General features: G+C 39.0%; 1 protein-coding gene across 2 annotated transcripts in view; it reads left to right on the top strand.

The window, feature by feature from the left end:
- LOC6583703 (neurobeachin) overlaps positions 1-26,455 on the top strand; it is a 185,485-nt gene that overhangs the window by 135,846 nt on the left and 23,184 nt on the right. The window contains exon 2 of one of the 2 annotated variants that reach the window (XM_044006944.1): positions 8,407-10,369. The exons of the other annotated variant lie outside the window; for it this stretch is intronic. Within the exon in view, the coding sequence (XP_043862879.1) occupies positions 8,407-8,514 (108 nt within the window). The 3' untranslated portion in view covers positions 8,515-10,369. Of the gene's footprint in view, positions 1-8,406; positions 10,370-26,455 lie in introns of those variants that run through there. 2 annotated transcript variants of the gene reach the window in all.

Genomic DNA, 26,455 nt, shown 5'->3' with positions numbered 1-26,455 from the left:
CTGCTCTATTTTATTTGTTGTTTTTTTTTTTTTTTTTTTTTCTTTGTCTTTGTTGACTTTTTTAATGAGTAGTTGAAGCTTTTTGGAGTGAAGCAAATTTACAGTCAATTAAATTGTGAAGCCCCGCAGCGCCCTCAAATCCAAGTGGGAGCATGGCTTGGCTACAGGCTATGGCTTGGCTACAGGGTATAGCCAGTGGGCGGGCGGGATTGTGGACGGGCGGGACAGTGGACGGGTGGCATTTGATGACTGTTCGACGGCCGCTGGCAACGGGCGCGTTATCACGAATACATAATTACAATCGAAAATGTTTTTCATTAATTTCAAGTGCGGACCAAAGGGAAAACTGACAAAAAAGAAATAGAGAGTGTGGGAGAGAGACGGCTAAAATACCAGAAAAAACAAGTAAGAACGTTGCAGTCGGGCGATACCGATTGCAGAAGACTCATTCACAGCCCAAACGCTGTCAACCAGAGTATATAGTGCAATTTTCAAGTCTAGTGCGCAGCAAAAAACACGGCATTTTGCCATTAAAATTGGAAAATCATCGATAGCTATTGCATTCAAATTACATACATATATAATTTATACAATTTTGATTTTTATTATATATGTATTTATATCCATACATTGGATACCGGCTTCAAGCTAACAGCAGATCAGCGCGATTTTCCTATGCTTGTGCACACACTCATCGTCTATTCTATGCGTACAGACAGAAGCGCGCCTTTTCTCACATTCTTAGAATTTCGATTGATTTCTGGACTTTCTAGCCGTTACTGTAGTTTTGTCTGATGACGCTCTCTTATTAAGCTATTCTATTTTAGCAACTGATTTCTCGATCAAAGCAGTGGCGCGGGTGCTAAGGGCGACACAAGTAATGTTAGAGTAGGGGAGGTTCGAACCTCTACTATGTTATTATTATTTTTTTTTTTTTTTCATACATATTTCGTTTTTTATAAAATAGATATTTTATTGGGAAGGTGCGAGCTTGACTGAATGGCACTTAATACTTTTCATTTTCTTAGTCGAATAATTTTATAAGTTTAAATTTGTTCTTCTTAAATAGCCCTCAAATACATATACGCAAATACATACATATGTATATATAATTATATATGTTTGCCTGCGCGCATAGCATCAAGCATTCCAGCCTTATACACGCGCTCATTTGTATGTGTGTATGTATGTACACATAAATGCGTGCTCTAGCATATTCTAAGAATCCCGTTGCGATTGATTTGTCTTTGCATTGTTTTTGAATTTCCAGCCACCACTCTGGCTTTTCTTTGCTATGTGGCGTCATAACAATAATGTGATTTCATTTTAATTACTATTGATCGAAACGACGCGGTGGTGCTGTAGGCTGAAGCGCCGGCGATCTTTATTTTAGCTATTTTGACAAACATGCTGTTTGGGTTGGGTGCGAGTTCAAATCCCGCTGAAAACAATTTTTTGTAAATTGCAAATTTTTGTTATTTTAGCTTTTTTATATTTTATTAATTTTATAAAAATGTTTCCTTCCGTGCTATCAATGCCTATAAGCCTACTTATGTGTACATATACATAAATAGATGACTGACGCATATAAATGTCGCAATTCGGGCACTGTAAATGCCGATTGCCACGCCCCTAGTGGCCGTCGACTCCTCAATTTTAGCCAGTTCTTAGAACGAGCAACCGGTTACCTAAATGCAAAATTTGAATTCTTACGCTCAAAAAATGTGAAAATTACAGGGTATTTTTCGATATGCCACGCCCCTAAAGAGGCTTAAAAATTATTTTTGGGGCATCGATAGAGGAGGCCACCAGTAACTTAACTATCCAAATTTGAAGCTTCTAGCTCTTAAACTGTAGGAGATATAAACTTTTGCGGTTTGCCACGCCCCCTATAGGCGGACATATATCTACCATAGCTCGTTGGACTTGGGTGATCAACCCGCGTATATATACCAAATTTCAGATCTCTAGCATCAATAGTGCCTAAAATATAGCAGAATTCGAAAAATCACTATATCTTCAGGTCCGATTTGCCACGCCCCTAGTGGGCGTAGATATATAATTTTTTCACCCATCTTCATAGAATTAAAGCATTAGCTTACATGCAAAATTTCAGCATTCTAAGTTTATAACTTTAGGAGATACAGTTTTGTCCGATTTGCCACGCCCCTAATGGCGGAGATATATCCGCCATAGCTTGTGATCTTGGGTGGTCGGCGCGGACCTACATACCAAATTTCAGCTTTCTAGCTCTTCAACAAACATGATTTCTGGTATATCGGAAAATGCATTTTCCGATTTGCCACGCCCCTAGTAGGCGGATCGGGAAAATTTTAACACTTTATAAATCGGAGATATACACGAGTATGTGTTCCAAATTTCAAGTCTCTAGCTTCAATAGCGCCGAAATAGATTGCGTTCATACGGACAGACGGACAGACGGACAGACGGACGGACAGCAAGACGGACATTGCACAAAACCAATATACTCATTTCACTTTCGTGAATGAGTCTAAAAAGTATAATCGAAAAATGTATAAAAATAATGCAATGTCGTAAATTAATTTGAGCAACGGAACGAGGGCAAGCTCAGAGGAAGAAGAAGAAGAAGCAGACGAAGAAGAAGAAGAAGAAGAAGCAGACGAAGAAGAAGAATTAAAGGCAGTCAACCTGAAGTGCTTGAACAGGTGGGCGGGCAAAGAGAAGCAAACGAATAAGCCACGACCAGACCAGAGAAGGGGGAGAGAGAGAGAGAGGGAGAGAAGCGCAAGGGGCTTAGCCAACTGCCAGCTGGCAGCTAACATTGCGAAAAGGGTCACAAATGGGGTTAAGAGCTGGCAAACTGTTAAACGGCTTAAGAATTTGATGGCAGGCAAAGAATGAGGGCGGGGCGATGCCTGGACTTCGCTTGAAGTGCGAGGGCCTGGGTCGAGCACGGTGCATAGAAGCGTAAATCACAAATTTTTGCATTTCAATTGCAGGCGGAGGGCAGCGAAATACCGGGGATTAGCCAAGCAAATGAGATGCAATCAAAACTGTGAACCCAGCGCCACGTGGCATTAGGGGCCAACTTGTGCAATTTGCATTTAGATAAGCTCTGAGCTCTGAGGCTGCCAGCTGAGCGCAGTGGAGGCAATCGAGCGAACAAATCTGTGAGAAAATGTTATCGATCAATGCAATCCGGGGGCCAAGCAGTGCAAAGTGCTTGGGGAATGTTCGGAATTGGTGAACTAGTCGAATTACTTGTGGAACTAAGTGTAGCTACTACATGTGTGGGCTATATTAGCTAGAGCTTTGTGAGAACTTCTATCGATTTTGATGATCGATAACATGTTCTCGCTACTTTGATTTGAGGCTTGAGTTAAATTTGATAAGCTGGCAAAAATATATTTGAGGAGAGTTTCAAGTGCACTGGCTGAGTGAGAAATTGTTATCGATTCGGTATATCGATTAACAAGTTTTGTAGAAGTAATTGGGTAATGACTTCCATTATTTGATCGTAACGGTTAACTAGCTGTGATTCCATTAGAATTTACTTTAGTTTCGACGATTTTCACTACATCAATGGAATTCGATAATCGATAAGTCTTTCTGCTGAAGTTCGATAACAGCATATTGTCAGGCTGCACTTGAAATATGAGTAATACCAGATAATTGGGCACATGTAATTTGTTGATTGTAACTAACTTAAAATAATGCCATTTCCCAGATTTTGCAGACTTCAATTGGAATTTATGCATTTGTGATTTGCCCAATTAAAGACGTGAATGAATATTGCAAATGTAATAAATTGTTAATGCCCAGCAAATGGCTTTAGCTTTGCCCGCTCACCACTTTCCCCTCATCAACTTGACCCACATTCAGCAGCAAAGCTCAGCTCTCTGGGCGAAATTCGAAATTCGAAATTCGAACGGAGCTCAGAGTTCAGTTAACCGCCTTGGCCAGTTTAATTAGCAAATTGCTTAAACTGCTTGGGCAAGCGATTGTAATTTGAGCCTGGAATATTTGATGGAATGCTGGAATGGCCAGTGTTGGAAAGTGTTGCGCTGAATCTAGTTGAAATCGTGTAACAAATTAAGAAGCAACGTACAGCCGCACCGCACCGCCCCGCCCCGCCCCGCCCACATACAATATGCGACTGACTTGCGATGAAGGGCAAACTTCAAAGTCGGCAAATTTCTATGAAGAAACAAAAAGCCACTTGGCTGGCGTGCGCCGGCGGGGGCTGGGGGTGGGTGCGGCTGGCATGTGGGCGTAGAGGTGGGGGTCGAAAACAAGCTTAGCCAGTTAGCAATTTAGCAATAAACTTTTATTTAATCGATTTTAACACTTCACTGACAACGAGACGCAGCGCAGGAGACGAGACTCAGCCTGGGCAGGCTGACAGACAGCCAGGCAGGAGGGCGAAAGGGCGAAAGGGCGGGCACACAACGTGGCCAACTAAGGTGAGCGACTGGGGTCGATGGACCAGACAGGACAGGCAAGGCGGCAGGGGCCGAGGCTGAGCAGCACGACAAATCAATTGTGCGACCAACTAAAAAGCTAAAAGCTACGGCTTCCTGTCTACAGGCCGCAGGCAGAGGACCTAGAAGAGCCGAACATTTATTGCAAAGCAGCAGCAGTGCAGAGCCTATCTCTGCTATCTCTCACTCTCTCTCTCTCTCTCTCTCTCCCTTTCTGTTTGTGTCTCTGCTGCTCTGCCTTGGCATTTCAATTGCAACAAATAAAAACTTTGTTCTCACTCACTTAGCAACAACTGCCAGAGAATAAAGTTGAAGCGATACTCTTTATGCGATATATAAGCGATATATGTATGCAATATATATATATATATGTATGTATATAGATTGCATTTTACACTTTGCTGCTCATCATTCATATTTTTTATGTGTGTTTTTCCCCCATAAAGTTTGAAGGACAACTGGCCAAAAGTTTGGGCCAATAGTTTTCGCACCAATTAGTGGGCAGCTCTGGCTGCCAGCGTTGCCAGACCAAGCGTCACACGGACATACGTACACACGCACACACTTGACTACTTTAATAGCCAATTCATTTGCCTTATTATTGCCAGGCTTCGCAATCTACCAAATGGACTTTATTGAAACCTCATCAATCTTGTTTTTTCTCTCTCCCTTGGCCTTTTTCTCTCTCAACTCGGCTTTTTTTCGTTCACTCTTTTGGGCAGTTTTTTAACTCGCTTTGTTGTTGCCAATCGCCTGTAGGCAGGCGGTGCTGTAATCACAATAAGCAGCCATTAAGCTGCGTCCAGTTTTTACTGAGAAAATTGAACATTTCATAAAATATTATATTGTATATAATATAATATAATATGATAAAAAATTTTATAATACATTAAATACGAATTATATAAAAATATAAAAAATATCACAAACATGTTTTTTTTTTTAAATAATTATAAGATTATGTAAACACTTTAAATTTTATAATATTTTAAATATTAATAATAATTATTTTTATTAAATAAAAATAATATACAAATACCACAAATGTAGTTTTTAAAATAATAATAATATTATATACAAAATAAATTTATTATAATTCATTAATTAAATTAAATAATAATAAAAAATATTTAAAAAATACTACATGTAAAAAAAATTATAAAATAAATATAAATTTATATACATATATGTCAATATATTTAATGTTTTTAAACTCATTAAAATAAGCAAAAGAGTAAAATCATATGAGTATAAAAAATATGAAAATAGCTAATAAAAAAAAATTAATAAAAAATAAAATAAAATAAAGTAAATAAATAAATAAAGAATTCAAAAAAAATTTTCATTAAAAAAAATTATTAAATGTCTATACAAAATACATGTTCATAAAAAACATAAATATATCTAAATACATATTTTCTATTTAATATTATAAAAAGGAAGTTAAATATCAAAAATAAATAAATTAATAATAATAAAAAAATTGTAAAGATTTTTAATAATAGCTATTCATTTCAAGGGTATCGATAGGCTGAACATATCCAGAGTTGTTAAAAGAAATATAAAGATCTTCTGGTTATATCTGTTCTCTAATAGAAAATTGGAAAACTGGCTCAGGCAATATGCTCGCTTAGCTGCTAAACGAGCATGAAAAACAGCTTGCATGTTTTTTTTTTCCACTGTTCTCTAATCGCCTTTCGCTGTGAACCATATCGTGTTCTGCTCTTGTTTTACATAATTCCGTTCCATGGGCCTTGACAGTGTCCGGAATTTCTGTCTGTTTTCGGATTAGGGCCGAGGTTAGGCCGCCAGCTGAATGTGAGAGTCCAGAACTGGGCCCACTGAGCCCTCGAAGCGGTGACCCACAAATGTTCAAGTCTCAATTTATTTATTTATTTCTATTTCTATTTCTATTTCTCTATTTCTCTTCTCTTCTCTTTCATTTTCATCTCATCTCTGTTGACCCTTTGTCGAGTGGAATTTCATTTGACAAACGAATTGTTTCTCTTCAGTCGAGCGAACAAATTCGTTCGACATTGCTTTCTACAATATATGCAGCTGGCACATGTGAACCGGTTCGTGAGTGGTTCAACTCAATTACTTTGCTTAAATTGATACATATCTTCTGATGAATATATATATATATATATATATATATATGTATATGTAGGGAAAAGAAGTGTTTCTGAAGAAGCTTTATTAGTTCTTTGAGCTGCGGCTAATGAACTGGTTCAAATCTAGTTCAGCATTTACAAATTCTCAAATCGAAATGTTAAATTTGATTTATACTGGAGTTTCCGGTATTGATGGATATTGAAAATGATGATTAAGTTTTTTCTAGGTAGCCTTAAAAGTTCTTCTCCAGTGAACTGGTTCAGAAATGCTTGAGCTCTATAGTTCGAGAAGTTCGATTGGTAAAGGACTTCAATTTGATATCTTGGCCAGCAGCCGTTACAGCTAACGGGGCTCTAGGTCTAGCTCAAGCTTACATTCGTAAGCGTTTATTTTGAACTGGTTCCAAAGTGAAGGTGAACCATTTTCAGTCTAATCGCTGTAGCTGCCCTATGGCCCTTAGCACATTGCTTCCAGGTCGATGAAGTTGAATTCCGAATAGTTTGGAGTTCATTCAACTCTCTATATGAACTGGTTCACTAACTCAGTTTGTTTTCTGTGGCTCAGCGTCTTTATATATAGAGCAGTGCTTCCAAGTTGATGAAGCTCCGAATGCTTTTGAGTCCCTTCAACTCTCTACATGAACTGGTTCAAAAGTGGCTCACCATCTCAGTATATATTTGTTTTTTGGTAATCTTAAAGCATTTCTTCAACTTTCCATAAATGTGAGCGCATTCTGGCTTCTTTTAAGTCGCGGCATGCCAGGTCAATGGGCAGATAAGCATGATGTCTGAGACACAAGGATTGGATACAAAAGCCTTACGAACAAAACTTTCCCATTTTATCGCTTTTAGTTGTCATAAAATACTAATGCTAGTTAGACTAGTTGATATTCATTTAATAATATAGCCATAAAAATGTTTACGAGCCTTAGCTCAGAGTACAGACGTAATCCCATTAAAGGCCGAAAAAGATAGACAGAGAGAAAGAGAGAGAGAGAGGGAGAGAGAGAGAGAGAGAAAGAGAGTGAGTGAGCGAAACAATTCGTAAGCAGCTGCTTTAATAAATCATGTTGGGCTCTAATATTTGTGAGCCACTTATCAATTTGTTGAGCCCACTTTTGTGTGGCTCGAACTACTCGAAAGTTTTGGTCCAGCACACACACACACACACGTGCGTACACACACACACACACACACACAAGCACCCATACGGAGACCAAAAAAGTATGCAACAGTATTTTGCACTTTGCCGCATTGTTTGCTCTAATCAAACTTTTTGTCTGCTTGGCCGTTGGGTGGGTGGGTAGCCGGAAGGGGGTTGGTGGTAGAGGGGGGGGTTTGTAGCTGAGAGCGTGGGCGGGCATGGCTTTGGCCCAGTCATTTGGGAGTCTATGAAAATATTTTGAACAAAAATTGTTGCCTTGTCATCCAGCGAACAACAACAACAACAACAACAACAATAACAACAACTACAACTACAACTACAACAAATGCTGTGGGCAAAAGCTAAAAGCAAAAACTTTTGCCTGTTTATTTTTGGTGTCCATATACATATATATATATACACATATATATATGTATATATATATATATATATATATATATATATATATATGTATATATATATACATATACACATATATATTTTTGCCATTTACTTTTGGTTTTTTTTTTTGTGGCTCTTATTTTGTGTTATTTCATTTATTTATTTTGTATTTCCCCGACCACGCCTCCTCCTCCTCCGTCCGCCCTTTTACTATGGCATGGCACATTTACCGTTTTACTAACGCTTTTTGCCTTTTGTGCGCTTCTTCTTATTTTCTTTTCAGGTGAGTAAACGCAACTGTTTTCAACTATCTCCGTCTCTCTCACGCACGCTGGAGAGCCCACTCCACACATTGATGTGGAAAAGTGAAATCCCGTTTGATGTAAAGTGACGTCGGCTGGGTGGCGCGGCAGAGGGGACCACAAGTGCTCCTCTCTCTCTCCCGCTGCCGCTGCCTCCCGCTCTCTCTCTCTCTGCCTCTCTCGCTCTATGGCTATGTCGCCCTCCGGCTGCAAAATGTGAGTTCAAGCAAGAAATACAAAATGCCAAAATCTATTAATGCGTTTTAGGGTTGTCCCAAATTACGTCACACTCACAAAACTATATCCACTCTAAACGCCACGCCCACAAACCATGCCCCATGCCCCTGCTCACGCTCTGTCCAGCCGTAAACCCTGCTCTAATCCGGATGATGCCGCTGTCCATTACTGCAAGCGCTCATTACATGTGGGGGCAGCACAACACTATTTGCCATACCCTGTACGGTGCAGCGAAGGTGGGTATATTGGTGGCACTGCTTGATGTGTGCAAATGACAAAGTTATGCAAAAGAAACGAGATATATGTATATGTATATAGAGAGAGAGAGAGAGAGGGAAAATATTACTCAAATAAAATTATCTTCAGTTCTGATGGGTTTTCAGATTCTCTAGGATCGCACACATGCGAACAGACGGATGGACAGATATGCGGACGAGCAGACAGACATGATTAAATCAACTCACCTCATCGCACTGATCAAAATGCTACATATACATATACACACACACCTTATGTACTCAATGGACTTACAGGGTATCGCTCAGTCGACCAGCAACACGTGACAACAACTTCACTTGTTTACTAATGTATGAGAGTTCGCACAGGATATTAACCGCAAAACTGAGGGCGAGCTTTTAGCGAATCGTTCAGTATGATGATGAGGCAGCCGGTAGGTGGTGGTCAGAGAGTGTTGTTGATGGCAGGGCGGCAGGGGAGAGGGCGACAGGGCGGTTGGGTTGGCTGGCACTTGGGCCAGCTGCCAACATTTGCTAATTGCTTCATTAAATGTTTGCTTAATTTCGTTCGAATTAGCTTCAACTCAGTGTCCAGTGAGCGGCCCGTGTGTGTGTGTGTGTGTGTGTGTGTGTGTGTGTGTAAGAATGAGACAGGGCATGCTTGGGGTTAACATGTGCCTCTCTCCCTACCTGCCTACCTCCCGCCCTCTCGATCTCTCTCTCTCCCTCACTCGCTCGCTCTTCCACTGTCATTAGGGTTTTGCGTCTGTGTTTAATTGCAGCTAACAAAAATGCGTTGGGGAAGCGTCGCTGCTTTACGCAAATTTCCAGTTTTTTTTCGTTTTTTTTTTCTCTTCTTTGTTTTTTTTCTGCAGTCGCTTAAACCGTTTTAACTGTTGCAAAATGCTTTGCAAGCCGCAGCAGCTTTTTTTCCCTCAAGTTCGACCACAGATGGCGCTTAGCGGCGAGGCCGCAAGTGTGTTGAGTTTGCCGTTGCGTGTGTTGAGTTTCGCACTGCGTGTGTTGAGTTTGTCGCACAAAGAGAGGGCCAGTCAAAGAGAGCGCTGGCACTTAAGAGCGAGATAGATGGAAAAGAGGGGGGTGAGAGAAAGAGAGAGAGAGAGAGAGAGAGAGAGAGAGAGAGAGGGTCAGAGCGAACTGCTGTTGGGCGGCATTTCGAGCATTGTTTTGTTTTGTTGCCGTTTGTGGGCGTTCGAGGGGGATGTGCGACAGGGGCTGGGCGGCTGCTTAAGGCGAAAATGTGAATTCCAAGAAATCCAACAGAATTAGAGATAATAATCAAAAAATGTAATTAACTGAATTCAATTGAATTGCATTTTAAATAAACTAAATTTTAAATTAATTGAGCAGTTGATGAAAAAGAAGAGGACCTAGTTAATAAATAAACAATACAAGATATTTAAGACTATAAAAGACGCCAATAAATATATAAATATTAAATAATATATATGCATACATAAGTATGTAATAAATAAATTTTTAAAAAATCAATCGAAATAAACAATAACAAACAAAATTATATTAAAGTAAATAAATAATCAAAATTTAAAAATGAATAGCATTAAAATAAACAATGAACATTTTAAAAATGAATAAATTTAATAAAATTCAATAAAACAAGTTATTTTAGTAGATTAACAAATAAATATCATTAAAATAAAAATAAATAAAATAAAACAAATAATCAAAATTAAGAAATAAATTACATTAAAATAAACAGAAGAAGAAGAACTATAAAAATTTGTAAATTAAATAATATAAAAAAATGCAATTATAAAAATTTATCTTAGTAAATTTTAATAAAATATTTTAAAACCAAATATAAATTTAAAAATTTTGCACTATTTAATTATTATTGAAACTACAATAATAATGACAAATTAATTTATTAAATTCATCAAAATAAAAAAGTTGGAGAAGCAAAAAATTAACAAATAAAAATACATTAGAATAAAACAATAATATATATTTTATTATAATATTTTAGTGTAGAGCATAGAAATTTGTTTGTTTGTAAATGCATAAAAGAAATTTATTTTATTTTTTTTTTTTTGGAAAAGCAGCTTCCTTTTGTTTATTTAAAATGCATTTAAATAATGTTTTTTTTTTTTTTTTTTTTCTTAAGCCTGTTATTGCTTTATTTTTATAATTTATGACATGTTTAGAATCTTCGTTATATTACTATCCCCATTATTCATATTACCCGAGCATTTGCCTGCATTGCTTGCACCTCTCCTGTTTGCCCTCCTCCCCCACACGAAGATCGCATCAAATCTTTGGCTTGCTTGGCTTTCGATGCAGCAACACGCTGCGTATACGTGATCTTGCTGACAGCGAGCTCACCTGCCGCTAGACGCTTGTTGTTTAAAGTTTCGTGTTGCTGTTGTTGTTGTTGTCGTTTGAACTCACCACGCAGAATATTGCGTGGGCCCGAAGAGCGTTTCGCCTGCTGCTGCTGCTCCTGCTGCTGCTGCTCCTGCTGCTGCTCCTGCTGCTGCTGCTTCTGCTGCTGCTGCTGCTGCTCTTAGGCTCCCGGCTTTGCCAGCCAAAAGGAAAAGCCTTCGACAACGGCAGCTGCTGCGTGCGCGCGCACACACACACGCGCAAAAACAGTCACACACACACACACACATGCACGCATGATGGCAGAGAGGCGAGCAGTGCGGATGCTGTGTGCGTGTGTGTGCGTGTTTGTGTGTGTGTTTGGTACGAAATAAGTAAACGAGGCGACGGCTCGACTTCGTGCTCGTCGCGCTTCGTGCCGCCGTCCTTCGTGTGTGTGTGTGTGTGTGTGGCACGTTCGCGTGTGTTCGTCGTGTGGCACGGCACAGGCAGCGGCTGCTATCTGCATGGGATGAATCTCGTCGAGTCTGGCGTCTGATGCCGCAGTCTGTTTTCAATACGGGCGTCAAGCGGTCGTCGTGCACGGGCCAAAAAAGCGCCAAATCGAACAGAACAGCGTACAGCAGCAACAACAACAACAACAACAACAATAACAATAATAATAACAACATTAAACGAACAACAAACAGCAGCAGCAGCAGCTGCAACGTGCAAAGAACGCGCCGTGTGGCAAGTGCCACAAGCGGCGACAGCAACAAAATAAATTACAAACAAAATCTAAAATAACAAAATATTAAAAACAATATATAACAACAAGAAACAACAAAAAACAATTCAAAAGCCGACGACAAACGCGCGCCAAAAACTGTGCTACGAAAAATTTCACCAAAAATATAAAGCAAAAATACAATTTGTTTATTTTTTTTGCATATTTTTTTCCAACAATTTATTGGAATTTTTTTTTGTATAGTGTTGCAAAGTGCAGTTAAAAATTGTTTAAATAAAAAAAATATATAATATATATATAATTATGAAGAAATCTTAAAGTAAATATTTCAAAGTAAATTTCATACAAAAACAAAAGTTTGGCGGTAAATGTGTGTGTGTGTGTGTGTGTGTGTGGGAGCTTGATAATTAAGTTGTTTTCTTATAAAAAAAAATGACTCTGTATATATGCTTAGATATATTTGATTAAGTAAACCTACAAAATAAAAGAGGTTCTATGCTGAGAAACACCCAGGGTTTGCTGTGTGTGTGTGTGTGAGTGTGTGTGTGCTTGATTATTTAGTTTCAATTAATCAGGCTTTTGCCTGTATATAAATATGTTGTATATATTTAATATTTTGTAAATGGAAAACTAAATTTTTGGGAGAAGAAAAACTGTAAAATTTAGAATGAATTGAAGGGAAATACGCTTGCTGTCAGTGTGTGCGTGTGTGTGTGTGTGTGTATGTGAAGGGTTTTCTCTTTATTAGTTATTATTCCCTTTTGTTTTAATTCAATACATTATGTTTTTTTTTTTTTAATATTTCATATAAATAGCAAAAATAGGAAAGACAAAACTGAGGTGAGGCGTGTGTGAATGCATTTGTTTATTTATTTATTTACCTAATTTTTTGTATATTTACAGTTTTTATATGAATTTTAAAGTTTAATTGCATTAAATATATTTAGAGATTAAAGGGAAAAAGTTTCAGGAAATGCAATAAAGCAGATAAGGAAACCGTTAGGTGTATAAGCTTAGCTGTGTGTGTGTGTGTGTGTGAATGTTTGTATGTGTTCCGGCTTAACTTTAAGATAATTATATGCATATGCATGCGTGTTCACAATAAATATCATATCAGACATTGGACAGCTCCAAGTCTCTGATAATATGATAATATATATCATTTTTTTTTTTTTATATATAATCCAATGATAATCAATTGACTAAATCTAAATCGAAACTTATCCTTAAAGCGTTAAGAAAAACGAATTTTAATATCATATGAATTCTGTAAATATGTAAATAGTTTTAAAAATAAGAACATTCAGAAAATATAAGAAAATCTATGAGAAACATTTAGCAAACCATATTGAAAACTCTTTCTAGAAGATTCAGGAATGTCAAGATCGAAATAAACTCGCTTTGTGAAACACTTGATTTTCATTGAATATTTATTATTTAAATAATTCTAGGGGCAAGCTATTTGCTTTGATTTTTAGATTGAATTCAATTCAATTTTTTTTCCTCTCTGCTTCACCCATTGACAGTCTAGTTAAGTATCGATACCTATCGATATGCATATATAGTTAACTAACTATAGGGCTATCCCCTGCAATTCCAATTGGCCTAAGACAGCCCTGTAAAATATTTACCTATTGCTGCTCACTTTAAATATTAAGTATATATGTATATAAAATATCTTTAAAATAAACAAAAAAAAAAATTGTATAGTTACAAATTTCAATGATATAAACAAAATATGAGTGTTGCTAACATCAATCCCAAATATTTTGAATTTCTTGCGGCCAAAACAACAACAAAAGAAAAGCAACAAAGCAATGAAAATAAGAAAACAATAACAGTATCGAATTTCCGCCATAGAGCAATTTGTATTTTTTTGTATACATATATATATATTTTTTTTATATATATATATTTTTTTTACTATATTTTTGCTTCTTTTTATACCCTGAACCCATTTTCAATGGGAAATCAGGGTATAATGGTTTTGTTGAAATGTATGTAACAGGGAGAAGGAGGCGTGGCAGACCCCACAAAGTATATATATTCTTGATCAGGGTGACGAGCTGAGTTGATTTGGCCCTGTCCGTCTGTCTGTCCGTCTGTCCGTCTGTCCGTCTGTCCGTCTGTCCGTATGTATGAACGCGTCGATTTCAGAAGATATAAGAGCTAGAGACTTCAAATTTTTTTAAAATGTCCGTTATTACAGCGCGCATATCAAGTTTATCATTAAAAATCGATAACTCATCCCGATCTTTTTTTATCGATAAAAAAACCTTATCGAAACCCAGTTATAAAATTATATCTTCTACACCTTTATTGCTAGAGTCTCCAAATTTTTAATGTATGCTTATATGCAATTTATACAATTTCGGTTTTTGTTAAAATTTACCCCCCACCTCTAAATTCACCCCCTCACCATCACTTTTGTAAAAAGCGTATTTCAAATACTAGAGACTTGTGCTTTGGCAAGTACATGCATATTCATGTTATAATCATTATCTAAAAGTTTCATGAAGATCGTACGTCCATAAAAAAAGTTATTAAACAATTAAGTTCTCATAGTAAGCGCACACTGCAGCCCATGCGTGTTTATGCGTGGTTGCTTGTATGTGTATGTGTGTGTGTGTATGTGTGTGTGTGTATGCGTTTGTGTCTGTATGCGTGTGTGTGTGTATGTGTGTCTGTATGCGTGTGTGTGTATGTATACCTGTGTGTGCGTACGTGCGTGTGTGTGTGTGTGTGTGTGTGCGTGTTTCTTGTGTAAGCTGAAAGTCGCGAAAAAGTATTGAAATATCTATTGCTCCAAGGGTTCAGGGGATCTCGTAGTCGAGCAGTCTCGACTAGAGCTTTCTTACTTGTTAAAATATTCGTTTGTTTATTTTTTTTCAACATTTTTTCTCCTGCTGCTTCTTTAGTTTCACAACTTTGTGTAATTTTTATATGCAAATTATAAATAACAACAGGATGCAAATTATTGGCCAAGCTTGTGCTTGAATCGCCTCTCCCTTCACCTCTCTCTCTCTCACTCTCTGCCTCTCTCTCATTCTCTCTCCCTCTCTCTCTCTCTCTTTCTCCCTGTGTGTGTTTAGGCTTACTCTTTTCAGTCCATTGTCGCTGTTTAGTCGACTTCAAGTGCATATTACGTATACGCATGCACATGTCTATAGATATTACGTATACGCAGCGTGGCGCGTACGTTAGTTAACCGTGGTCAACGGCTGCTGTAGCTTAAGCCACGACTGTCTATTGATACAAATGTTTGCTATTTGGTCATTTCCCTTTCCCTTTCCCTTTCCCTTTCCTTTTTTTTTTACTCTTTTGGCTCTAAATATCTTTATTTGCCAAACTCTTCAACAAATCGATCGAATATAAACTTTAGACTTGAGCAAATATATCTGAAATATTATTCAAACTCTTTCTGTGCAGCCATTTGTTGCAGTTGAGGCATAGACGACTGCCACATACTCGCTCAAGCAGAGCATGAAGAAATTTATTCAAATTTCAACTGCCATTTGGAGTGTTTATTTATCTCTACTGTATATTTGATTTAGTAAACTTGCTTATGTTTATATTAATTAATGCAATATATATTATAGCTCCTGTGGGCCTGTTTATATTGTCTTTGGCAGCTCAATTGTTTATTGTGGCTGCTGCAGCTGCTGCTGAGCTTTTGTTCAGCATAAATAAACAGTTGAGTGAGCATTGGACTTGAGATTAGGCTCTTTGATGCGTCTTTAAAATAACACGTACACATGCATCACACACACACACACACACACACACACACTATAGAATGTGTGTGTGTGTGGCAAAGATTAAAACGCTTAGACTTTAATTAGTTTAATTCAGCATAAATTCATTCGCTTCTATCAGAGTTTACATATTTCAATATTTGCTTTAGTTTAACTAAATTCAAGCATTCTATTGTTCACTTATGAACTAGTTCATTGTGTTTACATACCAGAAAAGGGCTCGATTCGGCTTAGGTATCAAGTCTCCCTCTACTGTGCCAGCCCCATTGCTCACCCATAATGAATCTATATGGAATTTTGTCTAGCTGAATCCTTTGACTTTTAAGCAGCTTAGCACACCATATTAGCATATACATATTGTATATATATATATGTATATATATATATATTGATATATATCGCCATGGTCATTGCATGCAGCAATAGTTTCAATTATTTGGCTCAGTGTATTTCGCTGTTAATGCGTTGCGTTGCGTTGCCTAAGCTGTAAATCGACTTGAATTCGCTATTGAATGGTATTTGGCTTCTTTGGCCAGGTATGTGTGTGTGTGTGTGTGTAGGTGTGTGTAGGTGTGTGTCTATGGCTAAGTGTAAATAAAACAAACTTCTGTTTGGCTCGTTGTGCATTACAGAAGTAGCTGCACACACACACACACACACTCATACACTCACACACACACACACACACACAGTCAGCCATGCCTGCAGCCGACTTCGCACGTTCTTCAGTTATTTACTTTATAAATACATATATATATATATATATTATTTTTTTCTTTACTTTTTGCGAGTGTGTCACAGCCGTCTGTGTGTGTGTGTGTGTGTGTGTGTGTGTGTGTGCGCGTGTGGGTGTGTGTGAAGTACCAAATTGTGTTTTTAGCTCGCTTACATACATACATACACATATATGTATAAATATATATTTTAGAGTGTGCCCAAGCCAAGATTTAAAGCAAGCACTTGTCATGCTTTGGCAAACACTCTATTTGCCTCTCGCTCTCGCACGTGTACTCCCCGCCCATCTGTCGCTACCTTTGACATAAGCATATTTGCTTAAAAATCAATTACGTCATCATTGTTATCATTGGCAATTGTGGAGGCCGGCGCCCAACAACCTGCCAACGGCTGAATCCGCTCCTGCGTCGCCGCTGTCCATACCTTCGCTTAGAGATATTAGCATCAATCTGACAGCAGCTATCTCTCTCTCTCTCTCTCACTCCTGGGCTGTCTGCATCTATGGCCTTTGCTATTTGTTACCCTTTTGCCAGCTGTCTGTCGCTTTTTTTTATTATTTTATTTTATTTATTTTCTATTTATTCTGTCTTTTTTTTTGCCATATTTTATTTATATTTTGTCAAGTCTCGCTCAGCCCACCGTCGCCCACCTGGCCCCAGAGGTAAAATGTAATAAAGGACAAAATTGTGACAGAGCATCCTTTGGGCCGTTGTCGCAAAGTTTTTATGGGCCAGCGAGCCTGGGCGATTTGCCAAAAGTTGCTGCAGCTGTCAGCAATCAGCTGACAGGCTATCGATAACCGAATGCGCCCACCTGACACTCGATAAATGTGCCCTGAGAATTGCACTTCAATTAGAGAATTAAAAGCCTTTAGATAGTTCTGCATGTGTGTGTGACTGTGAGTGTGCTAACAACAGAGCATTCCCAGTTATCGATTTTGTATGGCTGCAATAGTTATCGAATCGTTTATTGCTCTTATTGCTGTTATGCTAATTATTGAGTCCTATAGAATGTCTAATCTAAAGCAGCAGCATATGACTCAAGTGGTAAGCATCTGAATCGATAGCCTAAGGCTAGGCAGATGCACAAAGTTATCGATAACTCAGCTTAAATTACCTTAATGCTACATAATATATTCATATATGCAAATTTAGAGCGTTCAACTATTGATCGATAGCCAGACAAGACATAGCATGAGCTTCACTGGACTATCGATAGTCGATAGCTCTGTTTAGGATAAATTTAAATATGTCGCCCTTGTGACATTCTTAGCTTAAGAATTAAGCTATGTGATATAGATAAAGCTGAAAATAGGTTGGGCTATAAATCCGATAACATCGATAAAATAAGCGATTTAAGCATTTATCGAAAATGAGCTGTTGAATTGCCCCCAGCATTTCAATTGCTGCAGTTTGTAGGACAATAAATGCAACAAATCGATACATTAGCAATTATAGTTTATTGATAATTTATCGTTAAAATATCAATTATTTTAGCAGCTAAATGCTCATCGATAGCTTATCGATAAGTAGTCAGACAGACAACTAAGAGCTTAGTCAATGCAATTAGAGTCTGAGCCAATCCACAGACCAACTATATGTAACATCGATAATATAATCGGTTTTCGATTGCATAGCGACTTATCGACATTTTGCCATAAAATGGAATATATATAGAATTTGAATGTATATAATAATGTCTATAAATCTGTAAGCAGCCGAAAGCCGACAAAAATACATATATAGTCGTGTCTCGATAAGTTGTACCCCGCTATCGCAATAAATCGAGAAAAAATTCGAACCCCTTGAAAGAAGTTCGTTCTCAATAATTCTCGATAATTTGAATTTCTGTGTAAATCGAAAAAAGAAACTGATCCCCTTGCCATTTCGATTTATCGGGACTCTACTGTATATATAAATATATTTTATTTTGATTTTTTACACAGCTAGAGTCTGAGTGGGTCAGGTGAGCAGCTGCTTGGTTGACTGCGCTTTTTCCCTTTTGTGGAGCTTTATTTGCTTTGTCACGGTTGAGCGTGTTGCACATTTTATTATCCCTACTCTCCCTCCCTCTCCCCCTCTCTCCCTCTCTCTCTCTCTTTCTCACTGCCTAGCTCTGTCTATCGCAGCCTATACATCAGATGCAACGGCAGCGTATTGGTTGTCTTTATTTTCCGGTCATTGGAGGCTTTTCATTTAATGTATATCGAAAGCTTATATGCTGAGCCCCTAGAAGGCTTGACATGCATGAACAAGTATTAAGCAGTCGGGCATGCCCGCTCTGCAATACTCTTAGCCGCTTTTGCAGCTTGTCTGTTTGCATTTGTTGTGCGGGCGCTGTGTCTGTCTGTGTGTGTGTGTGTGTGTCCTTAAGTGTGGGTGTGTGCGAGTGTGTGTGTGTGTGTGTGTGTGTGTGTGTGTGCGTGTGTGTGTGCGTGTCCAATGCCTCATCAGGATTATTAAATGCACGAAAATGCGCAAACATATTACGAGGGCGTTTGGACGGCAGGAGGCTCAGTTCGATCTGCCACGCCCACGCACAAACATGCACACAGAGCGGCCAGAGAAAGATATCGATAAAGCGTACAAGGAAAACTGTATGCGCAGCCAGTGTAATTCATTTAAGTGTAGCATCATGTGACATGCGACCCAGCCCAGCCCACACGAGATTTATATAGATATATATACATATATATACATATATATATATATATATGTACAGTATATATATAACATGAATTTTCATATATTTAATGACTGTCAGGGAGTCAATGCAGCAACAAAAGGCATTCTTTTCAGCTGAAAGCAAACATTTGCATGAAAATGAAAAATGAAAGAATGAAAAGCGAAAAAAATAAAAGAATTGAATCGCGAAAAAGCAAAATAAATATTGAAATAAAAAAAAATAAATAAAAAAATAAATAAATAAAATAAAATACATACATATATATTAACAACAAGTTAAATTAAATATTTTATCAAAATATTTAAATGTATTCATAATGTACGGTAATCACTCGCTAAGTCAAACTGGTCCATTGAACTTTATAAGGCAAATCATATGTGAGAGCTGTTTCCCCATGAAATTATTTATTATAATTATATTCGATAAGTATTGTGTTAGATAAGCGATGTATTAGCACTTGAATTGCTCTCAGTTACAGGGTATCTAGCTAGGCTATATGTGAGAGTTGAGAAAAGAGTTTTTCCGACTTTCATGACTCGAGTATGTTCCAAGTTTTACAGGGTATTTGGCTGGGGTGTGTAATTAAATTCACATTTTTGTAAAGCAAACATTGCTGAATTATATGTGAAGCATTAGGCCCAACGCCCACCGCCCACCGACCAGTCTCATACCCCGTTGGCCACTCACATGTTGCAGCAAGAAAGAGGGAATGCCCCTAATGGCTCAGTTGTTTGGCTTGCAAATTGAACGAAAACAATTTCAAAGTTTGCATGGGGCACTTTAAGGCACTTGAATGCATGTTAGACAACCAGTTTTTACTCCAAAGAAATGCCCAGGGGGCTGAGCGAGAGGGGTCGAGTGGGGCTGCGGGGAGCATGTGGCCAAGTGAGTGCAAGGAGAGCAAGTGGCAAGCGTGGCAAGCGGCAAGTGGCAAGCGTGGCAAGTGGCAAGTGGCTGGTGGTAAGTGGTAAGCGGCAAGTGGCAAGTGGCAAGGAGTTCAAAGTCTTTGCCACCGAGTTGCAGTCAGTTATCCGTTTACCCATTGACCAGCTCTGTTGGTCCAAGCCCCTCACTAATCGAGTCACGCTGAAATTTCGAAAAGTCTGGCAACTTTGCGGCACTGTTAACCGTTTATGGAGTCATCCACTTGATGAAGCTGCAAATTGCAAATTGTTTAGCTCGTTTGAGTAAAAAAAAAAAATGCTGCTTCGATTGCCGATGTATATCGACTATCGATAATGAGTGTGTGAGCAATTGAGCAATTGAAAAGCAAGTTTTATTGGGGCTATTCATCTGAATCTACAGTTAGCAAAAGGATTTGAAGACATGTCTTTAAATGATATCGATAAGTCGATTAAATGTATCGATTAATCATGAAGCGTTTTATCTCCAGTAATATGATAATGTAGTCATTCAGTAAAATTGTGGCCATAAGCTTTCATATTAACTAACTGACTTATCGATAAAAAATCGCATTTCAGCGATTATCGATAAGTTTCTCAACAGTTCAATAAGCATATTTGCTTTAATCATTTAAGACTATGACCAGCTCTGCTGCACAGCAAGCACAGTTCTGTACAGCTGCTGTCAAGCTTAGCAACCTTTGTATCAAAACGATATATATCGATACTAAATTAATACCCATTCAATAGCATTAGTTGTGCGGGGTATGTGTGTCTGTTCACTCTACGCAGATTTCACTTACTAAATGGCAGGCATGATTGCGTGATTCCGATAATGATATCGATAACACAAGCGCCACGCCCCTAATCTAGTTTATTAGCCGCTTTGACCCGACAATTATGTGCTCACTTGATATTGAAGTATGCATATCAGATAACCATGAAACCGCCTCTGCCACGCCCACCACACATACACACACAGTCGCTCTGTCTCTCTCCCTCTCTCTCTCTCTCTCTCTTTCTCTCTCTCTCTCTCTTATTCTTTCACGCTTGACCCATGTAACAGCACTAATAAGCGACCGCAGTGGAGCGGTTGTCAAGTGGTTCGGCTTAGCTGTAGTGGTTCGGCTGGTCCGTGCCACAAAAGTGCGTGGCATAATGAGCATATTCAATGCACGCTGCGGTCGAGCTGTGTTGTGGCAGTTGCCGCTCGCCGCAAGCTGATGCAGTGCAACAAAGTGAATTATATAATGCGAAATGCATTCGGATTCGCATTCGCATTCGCCGCTGCCGCCATTGCTATCTCCCTCTCTCTAGCTGTATCTGTCTCTGTTTCTGCCTTTCAGGTGTTTTTTTTTTTTAATAATTGTTGTGATTGTGTTTTTGTTTTTTGTTTTCCATTCTGCTGTCATGCTGCGGCAGTGGGCGTGTGGCATGCAACAAGGTGAAGGTTGCTGCAGTTGACAAAGCCGCAGCAAACAATTTGCAGCTTGTACTGGGCCGGCCACCGTGTGCCATGCCATTTGGGCCACATTTAAAAATTTATGCTGCAGGCAAGGACAACGGAAATCCCCCACTGCTCCTCAGCCCCCCCCCCTTCCTCCTGCCAGCCACACTATTGCACCGAGAGAGCACATGTGTGTGTGTGTGTGTGTGTGTGTGGCCTCGCCTGCTGTTTGTCTTTTTCTTTGCCGCAGTTGGCCGACTGAAAGAGGTTAACATGCAGCGGGCCAAAAAATTGTTGCAACTGGACGCAGTTGCTGCCAGTGACACTGCCACTGCCCCAACCTCTCTGGGCTCTGGGCACTAGGCTCTGGCTCTGGCTCTGGCACTGGCACTGGCTCTGGCTCTGGCTCTGGCGTCTCAGTGCCCCATAACAACAATAACAATGTACGTCGCAACACTTATGTTGGTTTACTTTCCGCCAAAGTTCAGCAATGGACACACACAGCAGCAGCAGTTGACAAAATGAAGTGGCTGTGGCAGCAACAGCAACAGCAACAGCAGAAGCAGAAGCAGCTGCAGCAGCTCTACAGTTGGCAGCCATTGTTGTTTTTTCTGCATTTCTTTTCTGTGCCATCGGGTCACATCGACTTTAATGTGAGCTCAGCTCAGCTTCCAACTGCAGCTGCAACCGTTCTCAAGTATATTAACTGAAATTAAATCAAGACATTTAACAACTCCAGAAATTTCCATTGTCCTCAACAGTCAGTCCTTCAGTCGATCATAATGACTTTGTAATGCGCTACTTTGAAACTCCAAGAAGTCCTGCACGCACAAAAAGTCGTAGTAAAAATAGTTTATACTAAACTATAAATTGCCTTCAATGGAATTCATTATCAACAGCTTGTAGCATTCGTTCCCTTTCCCTTCCCCTTCCACATTGCTTTCATGCGTAGCGCATAGGTAATTCGTCTTAAGCCCGCCTTGGGTATCGCGTTTTCACATTTGCTTTACTCACTACCTGCGCCCTGTTGACCATGACACATGCACACACACTCCAGCAAACGCGCAGGCACTCGCAAGCGAGCAGTGTAACAACAAGTCCCTTGTCTTCTTGACTGCGCCTCTCGCTCACACCCACACACACACACACGCATGCCATGCACTCGCAGCTGCTGCTGTTGATGTTGCCGTTGCTCTAATTAAATACCAAAAACAAATACGTGCAGAGAAAAAGTACCAAAAAGGAATATAATTTCAACACAAAAACAACAAACAGCAACGAAATGAACCGTTGATTTGCTGTTTGTATTCCTTATGCTGCGGCTGTTCTCACTGCTCTTGTTACTGTTGTTGTTTTCTCACTTGCTCTCACTTGTTTAGCGCGGCAATAATCACAGCTGCATTGCACTATGGGGAAAAATCCAAATTATCGGGTATTAATTAATAACTTAAAAACTAAGCCAGATTTTTTGATCCGGTTTTTGTATTATTAATATGTATACCATCAGAAATATATTTTAGAAAAATGGGCGTGTCACCGCCCACCCAAAAAAAATTTATTAAAATTTTGTATTAAAAATTTTTTTTTTTTTTTAAGAATTTTGCTTGTTCATACTTTAAAATAATAATTTTAATTGAAAACAATCGAACTTTCATAAAATCGAAATTAGTTTTCTTCAGTTTCGAGTTCCAAATCAGCCAGAAATATTGATCCGCTAAAAAAATTCGGGTTCTTCAACTGATTTAATTGTGCCTTCAACTTTACATAATACAATACGTACAACTTCATTAGACAGCGACCTTTATGCTTTCAAACTCTTTTCTAAAGATTTGCCGAAGAAATAATCTGATCAGATGTATCCATTGTTAAAAACCATCAGCGAAATTATGGATTCTGCTCTCATGCTCTCATGCATGATGAAATTAGTCTGATTTATAGACCTGGTTGGGCAAATCAGACGCTTCCTTACCAAAAAAGCCTACAGGATGAACAGTACTTTCCATAATCTGCCTCAAATGAACAATTATTTTTATAAACATTTGCTGTCATAGGCAGTCATTCATAGTTGTCAGCTAGTTTTTGTTCCTGCTGCATTTCTTCCATTTGTAATTTATATTTTGGCAAAAAAAGCGGCTTTTGCTTTTTTAATATCATTTATAAGTTGAATCAATATTAGTCTTATTTAGTTTCAAAATCACAATTACTATTTCTTGGTTAGAGTTGCCTTTTTCATTGAGCCAAATATCACACAGGTCAGCTCATAGTCACCTGCTAAAAATTGATTTGCGCCGGTTGTGCGCAAAAGTGCACATTGAGACAAAGGCACTAAGATCCCAATTGATTACTCTATAACATGCAATTGGAATTACACTGGTGCGCCCTGGTGGCTGTTTTATATGTCTTTGCAAAGTTTAATTTTATTTACAAGAAATGAAATTTGACAACATTTGCTAATTATACAATAAATGATTAAAATAAGTTCAAACATCAATTGGTTTTTAAGCCAACGCATAGTAGAAGCCCTAAAAATTCATATCCTTTTTAAATTTTTCAAAAATAATGTCTGGTCATTGAATAACGATGATTTGAAAATCGGCTAACACAAATTGTAAGCTGAAGGCAAATGCTTTTCGAAGATAACAGCTGACTTTAACAGCTGTTAGGCTTAACAGTGGACTGTTATTCAACATTTTGGGTACAGTACCTTAAAGTTTGGAGTTTTATTAAGATGTTAACATAAAAAAATTATAAATTTTCATACTTCGCAAAAATGACTAAATACCCGAAAAACGGCAAAATTCCCCATAGTGCATTGTCTCCCAATTACAAAGTGTGAGACGAATGAGAGAGATACAGACAGAGAGAGCGCAGCGAAAAATGAGAGGGCAAATATGTGAGACACTTGGGTGTTGTTATTGTTGCTGTTCTTGGTTCTTGTTGTTATACTTGCTATGTAAAAACTTTCGACTCGAGCTAACAACAAAAATGTGTAAGCAGGAAATTTTGTTTTTGCTTTTTACGTGCTCTCCTTCTCACTCCCTCTCACAGTAGCCGCAGTTGGTAGCAGTGGCAGTGGCTGCGGCAGCAGCTGTTGTTGTTGTTTGTTCGCTTTACTTTTAATGATTAAATTGTCGAAAAAATTTTGCTGCTGGCATCTGTAACGTCAAAAGTCAGTGAAACATCAGACGCAGTTGCGGGCTCTGTGCAAGTTTTGCATACACACCCACACACACACACACACACAGCCACATACATATGCAATGAATTGTAAATTTAACGCGCGCTTAACTGTATTCACCCTCCGCTTGCTCTTGGGTCTGCCCAAGCTGCCTTTGGACACGGCTGCCAATTTCAATGCGCAATTACTTGGAATTTGTTTGAAGTTGAAGCAAAGCGGCTGCAAAACTTTTCGCTCTGTCCCAACACACACACACACACACACAAACACACACATACGAGTGTACATTAAAAATTTAATTAGAGTCCTTGCATAGTACTGAAAAAAGTGTGGGAGCATTCTTAGCATGTGTAGTCGATCGCAGAATACCCTGTAAGCTGCGTGAGTGGCTTGATGTGACTCTCAAGCTGCTTGCGTACCGCAATGAATTGCAAACTGTTGTTCAGATAATTGGCGAGGCCATGATACTATAGATACTCCAGCTGCAGTCAACTCGCTGAGAGAGTTCTCTCACTAGCAATGCATACAACCAATATACCCGCTCTCACTTAGCACGCAGCGAACAGTAACAAAAGAAGAACCAGCTTACAAGGCAAATTGCAGAAAAGCAAAATGAAATTGAAAATCAAAACAAATCGAGCAAAAGTTACCAACAAATTGAGTTGAAATACGAAACGTTCACGTTGCATGCTGTTGTGGGGAAGGGGGGAGGGGGGCATGTTAGGCTGAGCTGCCCGATGTATGTAGAAACGATTGTTGTTGACGTTTATCTCTCATTCTCTCTCTCACTTCCTATCTCTCTTTCTCCCTCTCTCTCCCTCTCCCACTCTCTCTCTCTCCCTCTCTCACTGTGTGTGTGCGTGTTGCCGAGTTGCATAAGCCCCTTTGATAGCTCGCAGATTAAAGCCGCCAAACTGCAATCGGCGCTCAATGCGAATGAGCACTGTGTATGTGCGTGTGTGTGTGTGAGTGACAAAGTCCACGTGCCTGTCTGTTGGTGTGTGTGTGTGTGTGTGTGTGTGTGTGTGTGCAAAGGGCGGCACAGTGAGCCTATTTGATCTGCTGCGCGTCCTTCGGCTTACGCTTTGTCAAGCTGTGTGCTCGCTACGTAAAGGGTTTCGCTTCTCCCTCTCTCTCAGCCTCTCTCTGTCTGTTTGTCTTGTTTGTTGCTATAACGGTGTCCAAGCAGCTCAGCGACGACGTCGACCCAAAGCCATAAATAACGACACGTTGTGCATTTTGATGTGGCTGAAGGACTGAAACAGAAACAGAAACTGAAACTGGAAAGGGAATTGAAATGGGAACGGGAACGGGAACGGGAACGGGAACTGAAACTGTGACTGTGACTGAAACTGAAACTGTGACTCTTTAGCCCAGTTTATGGGGCACGGGGGCTGGGTGGGCGCTTATTGCGGATTGGACTCTGGTCACACTCTGGCCGTGATTGCGGCGCCCTTTTACGCATCATCGATTGACCCGCTGTGGCCGTAGCGGCAGTGCGAAGGGGACGGGGCTATATCATCATTCACATCAGCTTTGGGTTTAACTCCACTGCGTATTTACAGCTTGTGTAAAGTGTTTTATTTTCCAATATTATTTCTACCCACACACACACACAATCTCTCTCTCTCTCTCTCTCTCTCTCTCTTTCTCTCTCTGTCTCTCTCTTCATATAAGTTACTATGGCTGGAAATTGATGTGAATATGTTATAGATATCTTCATTCATATTGCATATCCAATTGCACGATTAAGGATCAAAACAA

Source organism: Drosophila mojavensis, unplaced genomic scaffold, assembly GCF_018153725.1.
Source record: "Drosophila mojavensis isolate 15081-1352.22 unplaced genomic scaffold, ASM1815372v1 contig_136, whole genome shotgun sequence".
NCBI lineage: Eukaryota > Metazoa > Arthropoda > Insecta > Diptera > Drosophilidae > Drosophila > Drosophila mojavensis.
This window is presented reverse-complemented; position numbering and strand designations above follow the sequence as displayed.